At 41.9% G+C, this 16841-nt stretch overlaps 2 protein-coding genes across 7 annotated transcripts; both read left to right on the top strand.

Annotated features, from left to right (window-relative positions):
* Window positions 1-660: 660 nt before the first annotated feature.
* rprd1b (regulation of nuclear pre-mRNA domain containing 1B) lies at window positions 661-4365 on the top strand. Of its 3 annotated transcripts, XM_058084348.1 has the most exons (8): window positions 663-838; window positions 1168-1389; window positions 1614-1743; window positions 1948-2081; window positions 2835-2965; window positions 3200-3326; window positions 3489-3664; window positions 3785-4365. In XM_058084348.1, exons 2-8 carry the CDS (start codon window positions 1239-1241, stop codon window positions 3932-3934), a joined length of 999 nt encoding a protein of 332 aa, XP_057940331.1. In that variant the 5' UTR covers window positions 663-838; window positions 1168-1238; the 3' UTR covers window positions 3935-4365. The 3 variants fall into 3 exon arrangements, with proteins under 3 accessions (XP_057940332.1, XP_057940331.1, XP_057940330.1); XM_058084349.1 differs by having other exon boundaries at window positions 661-1389; window positions 2838-2965; XM_058084347.1 differs by having other exon boundaries at window positions 663-1389.
* A 1870-nt stretch (window positions 4366-6235) lies between these two features.
* cdk11b (cyclin dependent kinase 11B) lies at window positions 6236-16706 on the top strand. Of its 4 annotated transcripts, none has more exons than XM_058084822.1 (20): window positions 6236-6347; window positions 6802-6932; window positions 7165-7304; window positions 7549-7676; window positions 7768-7915; window positions 8249-8385; window positions 8789-8911; window positions 9007-9105; window positions 9196-9324; window positions 9412-9483; window positions 9846-10087; window positions 10347-10437; window positions 10514-10635; window positions 10723-10828; window positions 11483-11604; window positions 11685-11792; window positions 12110-12226; window positions 12554-12702; window positions 14954-15143; window positions 16207-16706. In XM_058084822.1, exons 2-20 carry the CDS (start codon window positions 6816-6818, stop codon window positions 16300-16302), a joined length of 2436 nt encoding a protein of 811 aa, XP_057940805.1. In that variant the 5' UTR covers window positions 6236-6347; window positions 6802-6815; the 3' UTR covers window positions 16303-16706. The 4 variants fall into 4 exon arrangements, with proteins under 4 accessions (XP_057940805.1, XP_057940804.1, XP_057940802.1 ...); XM_058084821.1 differs by having other exon boundaries at window positions 8210-8385; XM_058084819.1 differs by having other exon boundaries at window positions 8210-8385; window positions 9196-9483.
* The last annotated feature ends 135 nt before the right edge of the window (window positions 16707-16841 follow it).

Raw genomic sequence — 16841 nt, 5'->3', positions numbered from 1 at the left:
TTGTTAATCATTTTGAAATAATGACAATTGTTTTTGCATTGCGGTTGATATTTGAAGCGTGCTTTTCAAATATGACTCTTGTTTTGATAAACAATTTGACTTCCACTTGTCATCCAAGCCGCAATTGTTTTGTTTTAGCTGGAATATTGTCCATTGTGTTAGAACCGCAGCATCAAGCATGCAAATGGGAATGCAAAATGGACATAGACTGATAGATAGTGCCTGCACTTTTTTTAGTGAAGATTCTAGGTCTAAAAATCAGTTAAAATACATTGTTAGAGTTTTTCAATTAAAAAATGTAAACACAAATTTCCACAAATGTTTAATATGTCTAAATTTTAAAATGGAAAAAAATGAAAGCAGCACAAACATTCATTTTAACTGCACAAAACAGCACAAATGTAGCACAAAAAATGACACTAATTTGGTTCAATTTGGAGCATGTTAGAGGGCTGGCTGACCTTTGGTTGACCTATTCTTAATGAATGAACACTTAATACTTAATGAATGAATACTTAATGCTTGATTCTGTTGGCTTTGCACTATGATGGGCCACGAAGTTTGGTTTGAATGCAGACTTCTTCTCAATGGAGCACGATGACGTCATGCAGCCTACAAATGCGCACTTTTAGGACACAGACTCCGAAATTCAAACACAGCGGTTGTTGGTCCTCCTTGATGACGTCACTACAACGCGCCGCACATGGCGGGGTGAAAGGGCGAGCTGCCATTTTTTTCTGGAGAATTCTTCCTGATTAGTTAGGCAAGCGAAGACAAGTTCTGAGTCCTTCTACCACCACGTTAACTGTTTTATTAACACATCCAGCTTACCGAACAGGTATTCTACTCAGATGTTATCGAAAGTCGGACATTTAAACTCTGGCTAAAGCTCGGGCTAGTTTATAGTATGCGGATAGCTACTTAGGCTGCCGCTAGCTTACGTTAGCTGTGGCTGTAAACAAACACTTTAGCTACTGAACAAACAGTAACCCGCAAGCCAACTAAAAACGCTGCATTTTTATTTCTTCATATGATTTCCTAATTTTAGCGGCTGATCTAACGCTACCTTGCTTGGGGCGGCAGGAGCACGCGTTTTTTTAATCCTGCATGTACTTGAGTCAAGTGAAAAGTTCACTCTTGATGATAGTGAGAGTTTTCCCCAACTAGCTCGGAGCTCAGTCGGTTTTGAGACCCGGGTCGTGTTGAGTCTGCTCCCAAGGACACAGCATCGCACCGACATGTCGTCGTTCTCTGAGGCGGCGCTGGAGAAGAAGCTGTCGGAGCTGAGCAGCTCGCAGCAGAGCGTCCAGACTCTGTCTCTGTGGATCATCCACCACCGCAAACACTCGGGCCTCATCGTCAAAGTATGGCATAGAGAGCTGAAGAAAGGTAAGCTAAGCAAGTATCTAATCATCGTCAACAGCAACTTATTGTTGTCAAAATATTATTTTAGGCTTTCCGTTTTGTCCGATGATATAACTGAACTATACTTTTCCTCGTGTTTTTCTTTTTGCGAATGCTACGTTGAATGGGACAGAGTGATAAGCAACATGATGGTGTTGTCCATTTTCAAGTGTATAATCATCTTAAGCAAAATATTTGTCATCCTGCAGCTAAAACCAGCAGGAAGCTGACGTTCCTCTACCTGGCCAATGATGTCATCCAAAATAGCAAGAAGAAAGGACCTGAATTCACGAAAGACTTTGAAACTGTTCTTGTGGATGCCTGCTCTCATGTCGCCAGGTATTTACAGCATGATGGTCCTTGTTGGTGTTGGCATTTACAGTTGGGTTCATAGGTTCTTTTGCCTTAGGTTATGTCCAAATAATAAAGGTAGATGGATTGTTCACAAATCACAAACAAAAGTACATTAAACTAAAATAATTGACAGTTTTTCTTGTTGTTCTTTCTTTTTGCTCTTCTCACTCACTTCCACTATTCTTGCAGTGAAGTAGACGAGAGCTGTAAAAAGCACATGGAGAGACTCCTGAACATCTGGAAGGAGCGCAGCCTATACAGAAGCGACTTCATTCAGCAGTTGAAACTGGCCATAGAAGACTCCAACAGCCCCCGACCAACAGGTCTATAGATGATCCTTTTAACACTTACATTATTCATTCATTTTCTACCGCTTTTTCCTCACAAGGGTCGCAGGGGGTGCTGGAGCCTATCTTAGCTGTCTTTGGGCGAGAGGCGGGGTACACCCTGGACTGGTTGCCAGCCAATCACAGGGCACATATAGACAAACAACCATTCACACTCACATTCATACCTATGGACAATTTGGAGTCGCCAATTACCCTAGCATGTTTTTGGAATGTGGGAGGAAACCGGAGAAAACCCACGCATGCACAGGGAGAACATGCAAACTCCACACAGAGATGGCCGAGGGTGGAATTGAACCCTGGCCTCCTAGCTGTGAGGTCTGCACGCTAACCACTAGACCGCCGTGCCGCCACTTACTTTATCTTTTATTTTTATTTTTATTTTTATTTTTATTTTTATTTTTATTTTTATTTTTATTTTTATTTTTATTTTATATAAATCATTATAATCATTATCATTATTATAATAGCTTGGCTGGACAGAGACTTGCAGCCAGTGATTTATAAAGGAAAATCTTAAATTATCAAGGGTGCCCAAACATTTTCATACCAATGTATATAAAAAAAAAGAGAATAAAAATACTGCATGCACAAATGGAGGCAAATTATGTCAACAGACCAAATCCTCTATCGTTCATTCTGCTCATGTCACAAGTAAATATGCAGCAATGGCCTAAAATGCCACGGTAATGACTATTATTTCATCTGGTGTCTTCATGCTTGATTCAGTAGAGGAGAAGAAACCCGTGAAGCGAAGCTACCAGAAGATCCAACAGCAGCAGCAGCAGGAGGAAGATGATGACGATGACTACAGAAGCCACGGCTCTCCTCACATCACGGACACCTCTGCACCTCAACTGGTGAGATGGCCAGAGAATGCTTACACAAGAAGATTAAATTGTTGTGTTAGTCTTCCCGTATCCAGAAATCTAATGTGATTTGTTATGTTTACCCTCCTCACCTTTCTCTCTCCTGTGTTGTTCATCTTCATTGTGTTTTCCCTTACCTGTTCACTCTCTGTCTCTTAAACTGCATGGCACCTACTATCTGTGCTTCAATGCGCGGCCATGCACATAAAACACACGCACACTCAGACAGAGGAGCTGGTGAAAGCACTTCAGGACTTGGAGAATGCTGCATCAGGTGATGCGGCTGTTCGGCAGAAAATTGCCTCGTTGCCACAGGAAGTCCAAGACGTCTCATTGCTGGAGAAAATCACTGGTAAGTTCATCATCTTATTTCTTCAACCAATATAAAGTGAACAGAGATGAACACCATTTTACAATGTGCCATTGTGAGCATAACCAAAAGCAAATTCTTATAAAAACGTAAAGCACCGACAATAAAGGCACCCTGACTTCTCATATTGTCTCTTCCGTGCAGACAAGGAGGCTGCCGACAAGCTGTCCAAGACGGTAGATGAAGCGTGTCTCCTGTTGGCCGAGTACAATGGCCGACTGGCTGCAGAGCTAGAGGACCGCAGGCAGTTGGCCCGCATGCTGACCGACTACATCGGCAGCCAAAAGGAGGCGCTGGTCGAGAGAGAGAAGAAACTAGAGGCAAGGCTAACATAGGCACCTTACATTCTTGACTTTAAAACATCCATACTGAGTGAATGATTTCATTTTGCTTGTTGCATCATAATTAATAAAAATCTCAAATGTGTATGTCCTGTGCAGGAATACAAGCAGAAGCTAGCCAGAGTGACCCACGTGAGGAAGGAGCTCAAGTCCCACATCCAGAGTCTGCCTGACTTGTCCCTCCTGCCCAATGTGACTGGCGGTCTGGCACCGTTGCCCTCAGCCGGTGACCTCTTCTCCACCGACTGAATGGTTGAGCTCCAACTAGCTACCCCGCCACATCCTCACGCACACACGCACACACACGCCCTCAGCCTAAATATTGCAGGTTGTGTCCTGATGAGGTCACATGTGCCAGCAGCACCCCTGCAGGACAATAGAGGGGTGGGAGGGTGTGGGGTTCATGGTGGGGATAACAGCATTAGGTTTGGTGACATTGCAGCACTCTCCAAAGGAGAACAGAGACTATGTCAGCCTGGTTTTTCTTGCTTAGAGTCCACACTTTTGCTTTTTGTTTTTAGTGGCTGTTTTTTTAAAATGCTCATCATGAATGGTTAAGGAGGGGTCGTGGCTTTCAGTGTGCTGTTTACATTAGCTGGATTCACTATGCGCAATTTGGCTTCACTGTGATGAACATGTCCCATTCAGGAGTTGGGCGTCTTGGTTTTTTTTTTTTTTTTTTAAATAGTTCAGGTAGTAGCTAGCAAGACTTGGTGTATTAAAGCAAACAGACAATAGTATTTTTGTAAACCTTCAACACACTTAATTTTCCATATGCTTTCATTTGGAAATTGAAGCTTGATTAAAATTTTAAAAAGATAAATAATCATTACAGTGGAAACTCAGTTTTGGTTATGAATTTGTTCCAAAAGGTTAGATGAAAAATGTAACCTGCAGCAATGTTTTTCATCAGACATTATATAAACCCAAGTACTTCAGTCCAGATACTCAGAAATATCAACAAAAACACATTTTATATAGAATAACTATAGTTTCGGATGGAAGAGCCATACGGACACTGGACATTCTGGGTCGTTACAGATAAAGAGTGGACGGTTTGAGTTTTATACTTGCTTATCTCAACTTCAGCAGCAGTGCCGCCCGGAAGCCGTTCATCCTGCAACCTATGTTAAGTAGGAATATTTACAATAGACTCTACCATTGTACTTTGCTGCGACTTCTTTCTTCATTTCAACAGTGCTTCTTTTCAGCTTAATATAAAAAAAGGATGCAGAACCCCACGAAATATGCAATACTCAGTGGCCGTCATTTTGTGCACGTTTTACGAACAAATAAACCTCTGTCGTGTCTCATCTCCAAGAGAAACACAATCTTTTCTTCAGCGAAACTGAGACATGTTCGTGCTTTGTTTGGCCGTACAGTAACAAGTACGAAAACCGTGATGTATTTTTGGCAAGTATATTTTTTGCAGAAAAAACAGGGCATACGAAAACTGAGGTTCCGCTGTATTTGCAAAAGTTGCAAAGAATTTCATAGGCCATTAGTTAGGAACAGAAACTTTCATGTGAAGGCACCAACCTCCTTAGTTTTAGTGTGTGTTTAGTAATTAACCAATAATTGCATAAAATGGCTGTGTGAAATAAACTTGAATTGTGAGTCATAATTTATTTTCTGCACGGTGAATTGTTGCCAGGAGCAAAAACCCAATATAACAATAACGGCATAATAACTACCCTCGTTATAGTAACTATTGTCCAACTCACTAGGGTGATGCAAATGCCTTGTTTTGGTTCATTTTATAAGCGAGTATTTGTTTAACTATCATAATGTCCAGTTGTCTGCAAACAGAGATGTCAGATGTCAAAAGCTGATTTTATTTATTTTTGACATATTTAGGACATACAGTAGCGATGACGTCTACTGTCTGGAACCAGAAACACGCAGCGTTCACAATGTTTGCTAAACCAAAGGATGTTATTTGTTTTTTTTGTTAATGCAGTCACTCCATACAATCCATGCAAATGTCCAAACAGCCACTGGAAGCTAGGAAGGATTTCATCAATCGTCTGACCTGCGTGTGTGTCACAGTAGTTTATTAGTTTACACCTGTTCTTGCCCTCTTGCTGTGTGCATTATGCATTTATCTCTGCATAACCACAATTGTACAACCTAGGCTACCATTTTGGTAGTTTTATTTCTGTATTGAAAGCGATTCAATGGATGCCAATAAACTGGAACCATTTGAACAAATACTTGTTTTTATTAAAGGACACATAGAGTATAAGCATATACAACACTTTTTATGTTGCTGTTTTTGTAGTGCTGCCTTATCACATTTAAAATTCACCTTTCTAATGAGGTTAAACTGCAAAGGACAATTCTGTTCAATGTAATTTAGTCAACAGAAAGTGAACATTGAAACACAACATGACTGTACAAGAAAACACCCCTGTTTACGGAGTCTCTGAATGGACATGGGAAAATAATTTTCATGAGAAAAAGAAAATTGGTTGAATAATATTTCGTCATTTCAATGTCAAATTCCAAGTTGAAAGGTTTACCATCCTTTGACGTCATCAAGAAATTCCAAGTAAAGTCATCCATACCCCCAAACCGGTAGGTGGCGCTATAACGTAATAACGTCACACTTGTGCACTTTTTCAACTTCCGGTTTGCCAGAGGACCGCCGATCATATTTCAGGTTTGATATACACATCTTGCTCTTACACAAAAGTCACTATTATCGGGCGCTACTCTGTTAAATTGATTTAAAAAAAGATCCCTGAAAGTCGTCATATAATTGCGGTACTAGATACGCAACAATTATTCTCGTAACATAAAGCTATCGTACTGTAGTTTGGGGTAAATGTCGCTTGAGTTTAAGTAGCTAACGCTAGCCATGATGTGTTAGCCATAAACAGAAAACAGTAATTTGGTTGCTTGTTGTTTATACTTGCTTCTTGGCATTAGTATTCCTTCCAAACCGTTTTCGTGGTTACCGCTAGTTGAATTACCCGGGTTTCACACGATACTTTACTAAATACTGTATAGATACCCACGTTGGGAAATAGTGCTTCTAATTTCCGTGGCATTTTGACAGTGATGTTTTTTTGCCATTTTTGTGACGAGAGGTCATCATTTTTTGTGTGTTGTAGGTGGTGGAGAGTGGATGCTGATGGGGGACGAAAAAGAGACCTGGAAAGTTAAAACTCTTGATGAAATACTCCTGGAGAAAAAGCGCAGAAAAGAATTAGAAGAACGAACCGATACCAAGTGCCAAAAAAATGTAAATTATTTTTTATTTTCAGGAATATTCATCCATCAATTTTACATCCAAGGTTGAGCTGGACTCTATCCCAGCTAACTGTGTGTGACAGGTGGGGAACACCCTGGACTGGTCACCAGTCAATAACAAGGCACATATATAGAGAAACTCAAATCAACACCTATAACCTTCTGTTTGCATTGCTTGAATATTTTTTTGAAAATGTTGATTATAATAGTTCTTATTTTATCAGTTTTTCCAGATCAGTGTTCCACAGGCGGATGCTCGGGAAGCCAAGCGAGAGACCCCGGAGGAAGGAGAACTACGAGATCAAAAGATGGAAATAACAATTCGTAATTCCCCCTACACTAGGGAAGACTCAACAGAGGACAGGTACTTGCCCTAAACTGTTTCCACTGTTTATTCAATATGTTATATAGTATATAGTATATTTTCATGTGGTCATAGCTTCAAATCACTATAGTCTGTGCGTCATGTCCCTCAAAGTGACAGCACCCTTACTGGTAACTTTTTCAGAAGAATCACCAATACCTGCAAATGGCCCAATAAGGCCCCAGCCTGTTTCTGTTGTTGTAGTAATAGACAGGTAATTTCTTACAATGTTTTATTTTCACAGAGGAGAAGAAGATGATTCTCTCGCAATTAAGCCTCCACAGCAAATAGCAAGGAAAGAGAAATCTCACCACAGAAAAGAGGAGAAGAGAAAAGACAAAAGACGCCGTCGTAGTCACTCTGCTGAGGGAGGTATGGGACATCAGCAAAACAACATTTGTTGATGGCTACTATATACACACCTGCATCCACTTAAGGTGTATTTCTATGTATTTTTTTACAGCAGGGAAACATGCACGGGTCAAAGATAAAGAAACTAAAGAGAGGGAGCGGGATCGCCGGAAGCGTCAGTGGGAAGAGGACAAAGCCCGGCAAGACTGGGAGCGACAGAAACGAAGGGAGCAAGCCAGAGCTCATTCACGAAGAGAGAGGTGAACACCTTCTAGAAAAGCACCATGCTAAAGTTGTTTTTTGAGATCTGAAGTTTGTTTTGATGACACACAAGCTAGAAAATAGTGCCAGAGTGGGTCCAGTGCAAGATGAATTAAGGCCACTGGAATGATGCAGATATGAGTTGATGCAGACTGTTGTGTAGTTTTAATGTTCGTCAGATTTTGAGAAACTCTGTCTTAACTTTGATGCATGTTTGTTATACTTTGTAGTCATGACCTATCAAACAAAATAATACTCCAATGACAAAAATGGGCTTCTGGTTGTCCGGACAGACCCAGACTGGATTCTCCTGGGTTTTTTTTGGACCACAGGGACCGGCTTGAACAACAAGAGCGACAGCGTGAACGTGACAGGAAACTGCGTGAGCAGCAGAAAGAGCAACGGGAGCTGAAGGATCGAGAGAGACGAGCCGAGGAGCGACGCAAAGAACGGGAAGCCCGGCGAGATGGTCAGTAGTAGCTTCTCATTTCTTGAATAACCACACTGAAAGGCATATCTGTGGTTGTGGAAAAGTTGTTATCCTATTTCAGAAGGGTCAAATTGTTGGCAGGCGTCAAGCATGTAAAAACATCCAAGGAGATTAAGGTTAAGATCTGTCCAACATTATTAAAATACTAGGAAGACGTGGGGAAACTGTGTAGTGGTCCGAGTTGCCCGTCGTCGGTACACATTCTTGGTGAAAAATGAATGCAACTCTGGACAGAAGTAAATGTTGTGACATTGCAGATGTTTGTGGAAATGATGCCACAGCCAATGTGCACTGTAGTCAAAGCTAAAGGCACGCCAACAAAATATTAGTATTTATCATTTCAAATGCAATTGGAATTAATAATAATCTGTCTGGTCCACAGTGCCATCGCACCAACGAATGTTACCCGACGAGTATGGTGAGAAGTCGAAACAAAGTCACCGCAGCCGCAGCCCTGCTCGTGTTCCCCGAGAGAGACCAGAACAGGGGGAACTACGGAAAAATAGTGAGCCTATGACACAGTTGACATCTCCTTCTGTCATCAGCTTTTTTCTTATATACTGTCCTAGACATGCCTTGAATGGATGTTTTGTCCTGCAGCATTAAAGGAGGAGAAACCAGAGCTTGAAGACTTGCTCGCAGACCTTCAAGACATTAGTGATGGCGAAAGGAAACCCAGCTCTGCTGAGTCTTCCCCAGGTAAGTCATGACCATTGCAAGAACGCGACAAGAAATTACCATATGATCTCTTCATTATCTCCATATTATCTTCATCTCCATATCATCTAGCATCAGGATTTGCTTCTGAGGAGGAGGGGGAAGAGTCCAGCAGCCAAAGTGATGAGGGTGAGGAAGGAGAAGAAGGAGAGGAAGGGTCTGTCTCGGCGTCTGGTTCAGGGAGATCTGAACAGAGTGCAGGTAGCAAACATTTCAAATTCCCTGTTCTGCTGCTGAAGAGTGCAGCCAGGTTGTTCAGTTTTCACGCCGCCTCTTCTTTCCTTGCAGAGGATGTGAGTGAGGAGGATCAGTCAGAAGAGGAGTATGAAGAGGAGCAGAATGGAAATCATATACCCGCAGGTACCATTTAGGCTGCATTTGCATCAAAATAATGCAAACAAAACAAATCAGACCTGACAAATCGCGTTATATGCGTTATTTTCTCTGCCGTCGTATCTCTTGGCACTTCCACTGCCATTTGGTTCTGTTTGTATGCAAATGTGCTTGGAATTTACCAACTCATGCATAGCAATAGACGCCTGTAATCAATTTCAGAGTCATTCTTCCACCGCAGACACTTTTGCTCCCCACAGTTGGGAACACAGAGCATTTAACAGCCAAACCACTCGTTTGAGCTGTAATTCTTTATACATGGTTACGTAGTGGCATGATTCAGGTCCAGAATCTGGGCAAACCGCTGATCATCAACCTTCATCCGACAGTACCAGAGTCCCGCTTCGACCACGATACGGAGGAAAGTGGTGAGGAGATGGAAGAGGAGGAAGAGGAGGAGGAAGATGACGATGAAGAGGACGATGAAGACGCAGGGGATGGTGACCCTACGCCTCAGTCTCAGACGCATTCGCGTACACCCACTCCTGAAGGGAACTACATTCCCGACTCACCTCCTATTTCACCTGTGGAGCTGAAGAAGGAGCTGCCCAAATACCTGCCTGCTTTACAGGTGCATGTCAACGCATCACAGTTGTTTATACGTATTGGCCTTATGGTAACTAGGGGGTTCACAATACGCTTGGCTCACAAGACCAGACGACAGACGATATGATATTTTAACATTAAATGAAACATATAATGACAGATTTATTTTTTTTATTTAACTGAAAAAATGTGAGTACATTTTGAAATGCTATATAACTTTGTATGTATGACCTAAGCATGGTGTCTTTAACGGGTGAACTTTTTACTGTTGTCTTTTTTCAAAGGGCTGCCGCAGCGTGGAAGAATTCCAGTGTCTGAACCGAATAGAGGAAGGAACATATGGCGTGGTCTACAGGGCCAAGGACAAAAAGACTGGTAGGAAACAAAACATGTGATGTGGACCCGTGTGGTGTAGACCGGTGAAACAAAACATATGCTGTCATGTTTGCAGATGAAATTGTGGCCTTGAAAAGGCTAAAGATGGAGAAGGAGAAGGAGGGCTTCCCCATCACATCGTTGAGAGAAATCAACACTATATTGAAAGCTCAACACCCCAACATCGTCACAGTGAGGGTAGATAGACTTTGCATTCTTTTATGGTTTAGCTTTGTCTATGCACTATTATTTCTTTATGTGCTAAACATACAGTTTCTATTCTAGGAAATAGTTGTTGGTAGCAACATGGACAAGATCTACATTGTCATGAACTATGTTGAGCATGACCTCAAGAGTCTGATGGAAACCATGAAGCAGCCTTTCCTGCCAGGTATTGTAGCATACCTCAGTGATTATTCTGGGAGGCTTTTTCCACTGACCTATAAACGTTTTTCTCGTGCTAAACAATGCCAAAGTTTCAGATAATGAGGTTTGCGCATTTGGAAGTGAGCCCTGAAAAAAGTATCAGAAAGGTGTGGGAAAACTGCGTACTTGTGATGTCACATAGGAGCGGACTTCCTTATATGGAGGTGGCTCTAAGGCAGATAAACTCTCTGCCCTCCACCAAGCTCTGCTCCTCTGTTTACATTGCTAGCAATGGCTCGTAAGGGAACGCCACATTTGTTTCCAATTCCTAAAGACGCCACCATCAGGCACAAGTGGTTAGAGTTCCTGACGGCATTTCACACTGGACTGTTTTGTGAACATTTGTAGCATTATAGAGTGTGCATACAGGGAGCAGGGTTGCTAATAGCCGTTTTCCACCACAATTAGTGGTTCTACCCGAGTTAAAAAAACAAACAAACTAGTAGTCCCGCAAAATACATTACGTTACCAATGCTGTAGAAAACCTAAAGCTAGACTCTGGAAGAACTAGAAAGCTTTCTGGGCTGGTTATTGTGTGTAGCTGCTCTATAGTAGTCCAGGGCAAAAATGAGCATAATAGGTCCCCTTTAAGTCTGCTTTATTCAACCTTGCTCACCAGGTGAAGTCAAGACGCTGATGATTCAGCTGCTTCGAGGCGTGCGTCATCTCCATGATAACTGGATTCTGCACCGTGATCTGAAGACGTCCAACCTCCTGCTTAGTCACAAGGGCATCCTGAAGGTGACTTAGTATTGATCAACCATGAAGGATACTGTTAAATTGAACATGCCCAATATATGCACTCTTATTGGTATTTATAGATTGGTGATTTTGGTCTGGCCCGTGAGTATGGATCCCCCCTGAAGCCATACACTCCTGTAGTGGTGACCTTGTGGTACAGATCACCAGAGCTGCTGCTCGGAGCCAAGGTAAAAACACATCTTCATGTGTGCTCTGCAATAGCTCGAACTCCAAATATTAACATAAAAGGGTTATGTCATCATTGCTGATTGTTTTACCCCCAAAATATCTTTCCAAATATAAGCCAACATCTGCAAATCACTTTGCGTATGGAAGCCCAATTTTGACTTTTACACAAGATGATTTACATGTGGAAAATGTCCAGTGGCCGTCATAGCACATCCACTTTCACAGGCGAGACAGACCAAAGCAGAAACGTGCCAGGCAGACTGTCTGCGTTATGTTTTTATGGACTGCCACTGTGTCTTTTTTCTCCTTCCTGCAGGAGTACTCCACAGCTGTCGACATGTGGTCTGTGGGCTGCATATTTGGCGAGCTCCTCACCCAGAAACCTCTCTTTCCTGGAAAATCTGAAATTGACCAAATTAATAAAATATTCAAGGTAAATGCTGTGATTTATCACCACCATTAAGGTGTTTGGAGTCAGTAAATCGTGCGGATACTGTCTGTCAGAGTGGGTCAGCTCACAGTGCAGCTCCGTAGTGCACCACTGGGTGGGGCTGTTGGATTTAAGTCACCCAGGGGCTGAAACCAAGAAGCCCACCTGGTTAGTCTGAATTGGTTTGGACTCATTCAAGCCTCTCAGGGTATCCTCCAGTTGTTACCTGTGATGAATGAAGCTTGATGGATACTTGAGGCAAAGTGGAAATACATTGTATCTGTCTGTATTGGCTATGCACTAAAAGGACCCTATGTTGTTCGTCTTTAGGATCTGGGGTCACCCAGTGAGAAAATTTGGCCGGGCTACAACGAGCTGCCTGCTGTGAAGAAGATGTCTTTCACAGAGTATCCCTACAATAACCTGCGAAAGCGCTTTGGTGCTCTGCTGTCAGACCAGGGATTTGACTTAATGAACAAGTGAGTTCCTTTAAAACTCCTTCCTCATATTTAAAGTAGCACTTGGCCCTAAACCCTCACTCCCTTGCAGTCCGTCTGACGGTGAACGTCTGGTCAAACCGCCATCACAGTGAAGCTGTGATGAATACATCATATGAACATTGTGCCAATTACATAGTACGACATAAGCAATTTTCGTGTGGTAGTTGAAATGATATTGATGAATGATAATATGAAATGGCGTATGTGTAACCTTCGGTGGCAGTGTTTTAGTCATTACTGACTGAATACTCAAATCAGATGTGAGCGAAAGTCAAATATCAAACAGATACATCAGTTACAATCAGCAGGATTCGACAGTGGAAATATGCTCACTCACATCAGTGTGTTCTTACTCTGCTCTTTCCTTCCGTGGCTCCAGAGCGCTTTATTCACTCCATGATTTTCTGGCCAGCTCACTTAAAACATGACAACAGAGCGCACTGGTGATTCATCAACGTGCTTCGGCTCTGTCCTCATGTTCTGTTTCACAGATACTCACCATGGTAATGACCAATACTACAAAACCTAAATTTGACTGGGACACAAGAACAAGATAACACCCAAACTTTATATTTCTCGGGATTGTTGAGAAGCTGCAAGGATAAGAAATATTCCTAGATATTTACACCCTCCTACCGAGTCTTTGCATGCACATGTAAAAGACTAACCTGCACAGCCAAGTTAGCTGAAGAGGAATGCTAACAACAACCGTGCTGTCTGAGGGATCACAGTTCACTGGGAGTTTTTGGCACCTTTCCAGTTATGAGCAGACAGCCGGGGGAATCAAAACATGTGAGGCGGGTGCATGAAACGACTGCTAAATATTGAGAGGTATATTTTGTCAGACTGGTCTCTTTGAAGTATCGCACATGGGTGCCTAAAAACCTTTCATATCCAACTTTGACTTACAGTTGAGTTCAATCACAAGCTAACATTCAACTGTTAGACTGAAATATTACCACCTTTGTGTAAAGAACTCCTGGAGCATTTACACCAATATTTACTGTGCTTTGTGTGCATGGCGCCATGACAAGGCCCACAGTTTGAATCACTTTTTAAAGACCTTTTAAGCATGTTAAGTTATTGTCTATTCTGAATTTTCCCACTTATATATGAATAGTTCCAGTCAAGCAAAGCTTTAATTTCCGCAATTAATGCACACCCGATTGCATTTTGAGTTCTCTTATTTGTTAAAAAAATATTTGCGTTACTTTAGGCAATGTTCTGTTTTCCAACTTTTATTGAGCCGGTGCACATACACGACTCTCGAAATGTTGGGGAGATTTGGCTTTTAATTGAAATTTCATGATGAGGATGAAGCAAATGGAATTTGACGCTCTCCAGCCTTTTGAATGTACATGTCTCACGGTTTAGTGTATTCAATACTTTTTGCACGACTGCCTGCTGTTCCGTAACAAGGAGCTGGCAAAATTCACAAGGGTGTGTGTGAACCTTGAATTGGCCAATGAATGGCCTGGTTCAATTAGAATTAGTATTTAAAGTCTTTATCATTATTTACATATCCTGACATAACAAGACTAAGCCGATTAAGGCTTCAAAAAGGATGTTCTCGGTGGGACATGGCGCTGAGCGGAGAGTGTTGCATCGTGTCATCTGCAGGTTTTAATTACAGACTGCAAGGGGAAAAAATCATCTGTTGATAGTTTTATCGTTCAGCTCCTTGTTAGAAAACGCCATGTTCTGCCAAGAGTGTCCAACTAAGTTGGACATTCAAAAGTTTACACAAGGTCAAATTTAGTTCACTTGTAAAAGTGTATTTTAGCTTCATGCTGAAATTTTTACCCGAACACTGGAAATCCCAACCTTTTTGTGAGTACAGTGAACTTTACATTCAAAAAATTTCACTGCATGTCACCGTACAGACCTGTTGTATAAATGCCAACAGGTGGATACACAGGTTAATTGTGTACCTTCTGCCCTCTAGTGGAAAAGCATTGAATTGTTTTGCTTGTCACGACATCACTGCTATAGATGCTGTACATGAGCAAAGTATTTGTATTTCTCTGCGGTACACATGATGATCCAATACGCCACAACACAGTGGTTAGGGAATGACTAGTCAACATCAGTCCTTTGGCACAGAGGTGTTAATGCTAATTCTCATTTTTGAGCCAGTTGAAGCAACAATCAATTCCACACAATGACACTACTTAACAATGCAGTGATGCTGCCTGCATCTCCAAATCAACCATCCTGCCTTTTCCCCCAGATTCCTGACCTACTGTCCCGGTAAGAGGATTCTGTCCGATGAGGCACTCAAGCACGAGTACTTCCGTGAGACGCCGCTGCCCATTGAACCATCCATGTTCCCCACCTGGCCGGCCAAGAGCGAGCAACAGAGGGTAAAGAGAGGTACCAGTCCTCGACCGCCGGAGGGAGGCCTGGGCTACAGTCAACTGGTAAGGACATTAAGCCTTCCACTTTCTCCATGACATAAAGCCAGCAGGCTTTCCGAAGGCTCCCTGTGTTAAATAGATTAAAGGCCGACAAGCCTCTGCTTTGTGTCTGCCTTGTTCCCCCTCGTGTTTTCCATGATGCACACGCTGACGTTACTAATGTTTTAAGCAGTGGTATGACCCACAAGGAAGTTATATAGCAATATATTGTAATTGCGTGATTTGAGTAACAGTTTAAATATAATCTTGATGGTTCGCCGCTAATAATAAGAATGTAGAATGTCCTTGTTTTTGATTCTCACCACTGGGGCGGTTGTTTACGTCAATATATATTTTTGACAATTTGTGCCACATTTCACCACATTTTTAGTCGCGTGTCTGGTCACAGTGGAACCACTGAGATGTGACAATCGTTTCTGTGATGCTGGTCCATTTTGAATTGGATTTGGAAAAAAATCCACATAATGACGAAGGTCCAACTACACTGATGATTTTAGTATTCGTACTTTTCATGACCTTACAAATTGACGTTTTTTCGTAGTCTCTTATGGTCCATCGCTTGCAACAAGAGTTCACTACGCAAAACAACACACAAATCCAGTGGTAATACTTTGTGCACTCGTGAGGACATTAGTTGTGACTTTTTTGGTGGATTTTCATATTGAAGGACAATCGGTGTTTGACTTAAGAGGTGTCACTGTAGATAGAGATAAAGATATCTTTGTTGTCGATGTCCTATTTTTCATGCAGGATTTCTATGGAGTCTTCTTACAGTGTCAAAACATATTTAACATTTGACTGACACCTCACTAACACCAATAGCATTATATTTTCATTGTCTGCTGTAGGACAATAGCCAATTACATCCTGTGTGCAAAAATGTACCAGCCAACATACGTAGCTCAGGCCTGCAAGAAAAAAAACACACATTATAGGAGATTTATAATTCAGAAAACCAAAGAAGCACAAATAACGTACAAAAGCCTCATGTTAAGCTAACATGTTAAGCTAACATGGGGGTGCATCATAGTCGGGTCATGCTTAAATCTGTATTTTTTTTCCTCAGGGGGGTGATGATGACCTCAAGGACACAGGCTTTCATTTGACCACCAGTAATCAGGGAGCGTCTGCTGTCGGACCAGGATTCAGCCTCAAATTCTGAGTCTGAGTTCCAATGGAAGGCGCATGAAATGCCTGCTCCGCCTCTGGACTGAACTGTAAACAAGATCAATCTGTGATCAATTAGGATGATTAACAAGGACTGTCTAACAGCAAGACTGGTGGCACTGATGTGTTCCAATCCCAACTCTTACTACTACCCTTGCTACAATATCTAATGTGGCAAGAGTTAGCTTAGTGCTTTTGTTTTCTTTTATTTCCACTTTTTGTACTTCATGAGAAATGTTCCAGGTAAATAAATGGTGACACAGATGGCAGCCTGAGCTACCGGGGCATGACAACATTAGCTTTTCGCCCACTGTTATGACTGTTCACTGATAAGATAAGGGCATATTTTTTGCTGGAAATAAAGTTTGAAACCATTTGTTTTGTAATTCTGCACTTTGCCAGAGTAGCAAATTCTTTTTTAGCTGTCCAAAGGTGATGTCACTCTACGTTTCTCCATGCAGCTCTTGCTTCTCATTTGTAGTATTGAATTAATCAACTCTTTCATTTTCAGCCCATGAAAAACAAAGTGGTACG

This window comes from Doryrhamphus excisus, chromosome 10 (assembly GCF_030265055.1).
Source record: "Doryrhamphus excisus isolate RoL2022-K1 chromosome 10, RoL_Dexc_1.0, whole genome shotgun sequence".
In the NCBI taxonomy this organism is placed as follows: domain Eukaryota; kingdom Metazoa; phylum Chordata; class Actinopteri; order Syngnathiformes; family Syngnathidae; genus Doryrhamphus; species Doryrhamphus excisus.
Note: the sequence above shows the minus strand (reverse complement) of the source record. Positions and strands in the feature narration are given on the sequence as shown.

Excerpts from the sequence above, each read along its gene's own strand:
- rprd1b (XM_058084348.1), top strand. The coding sequence starts at position 1,239 with ATGTCGTCGTTCTCTGAGGCGGCGCTGGAGAAGAAGCTGTCGGAGCTG. Across the intron at positions 1,744-1,947 it reads GCCTGCTCTCATGTCGCCAG|TGAAGTAGACGAGAGCTGTA; the intron begins GTATTTACAGCA and ends CTATTCTTGCAG. Across the intron at positions 2,082-2,834 it reads CAACAGCCCCCGACCAACAG|TAGAGGAGAAGAAACCCGTG; the intron begins GTCTATAGATGA and ends TGCTTGATTCAG.
- cdk11b (XM_058084819.1), top strand. The coding sequence starts at position 6,816 with ATGCTGATGGGGGACGAAAAAGAGACCTGGAAAGTTAAAACTCTTGAT. Across the intron at positions 8,386-8,788 it reads ACGGGAAGCCCGGCGAGATG|TGCCATCGCACCAACGAATG; the intron begins GTCAGTAGTAGC and ends TCTGGTCCACAG. Across the intron at positions 11,605-11,684 it reads GTCACAAGGGCATCCTGAAG|ATTGGTGATTTTGGTCTGGC; the intron begins GTGACTTAGTAT and ends TGGTATTTATAG.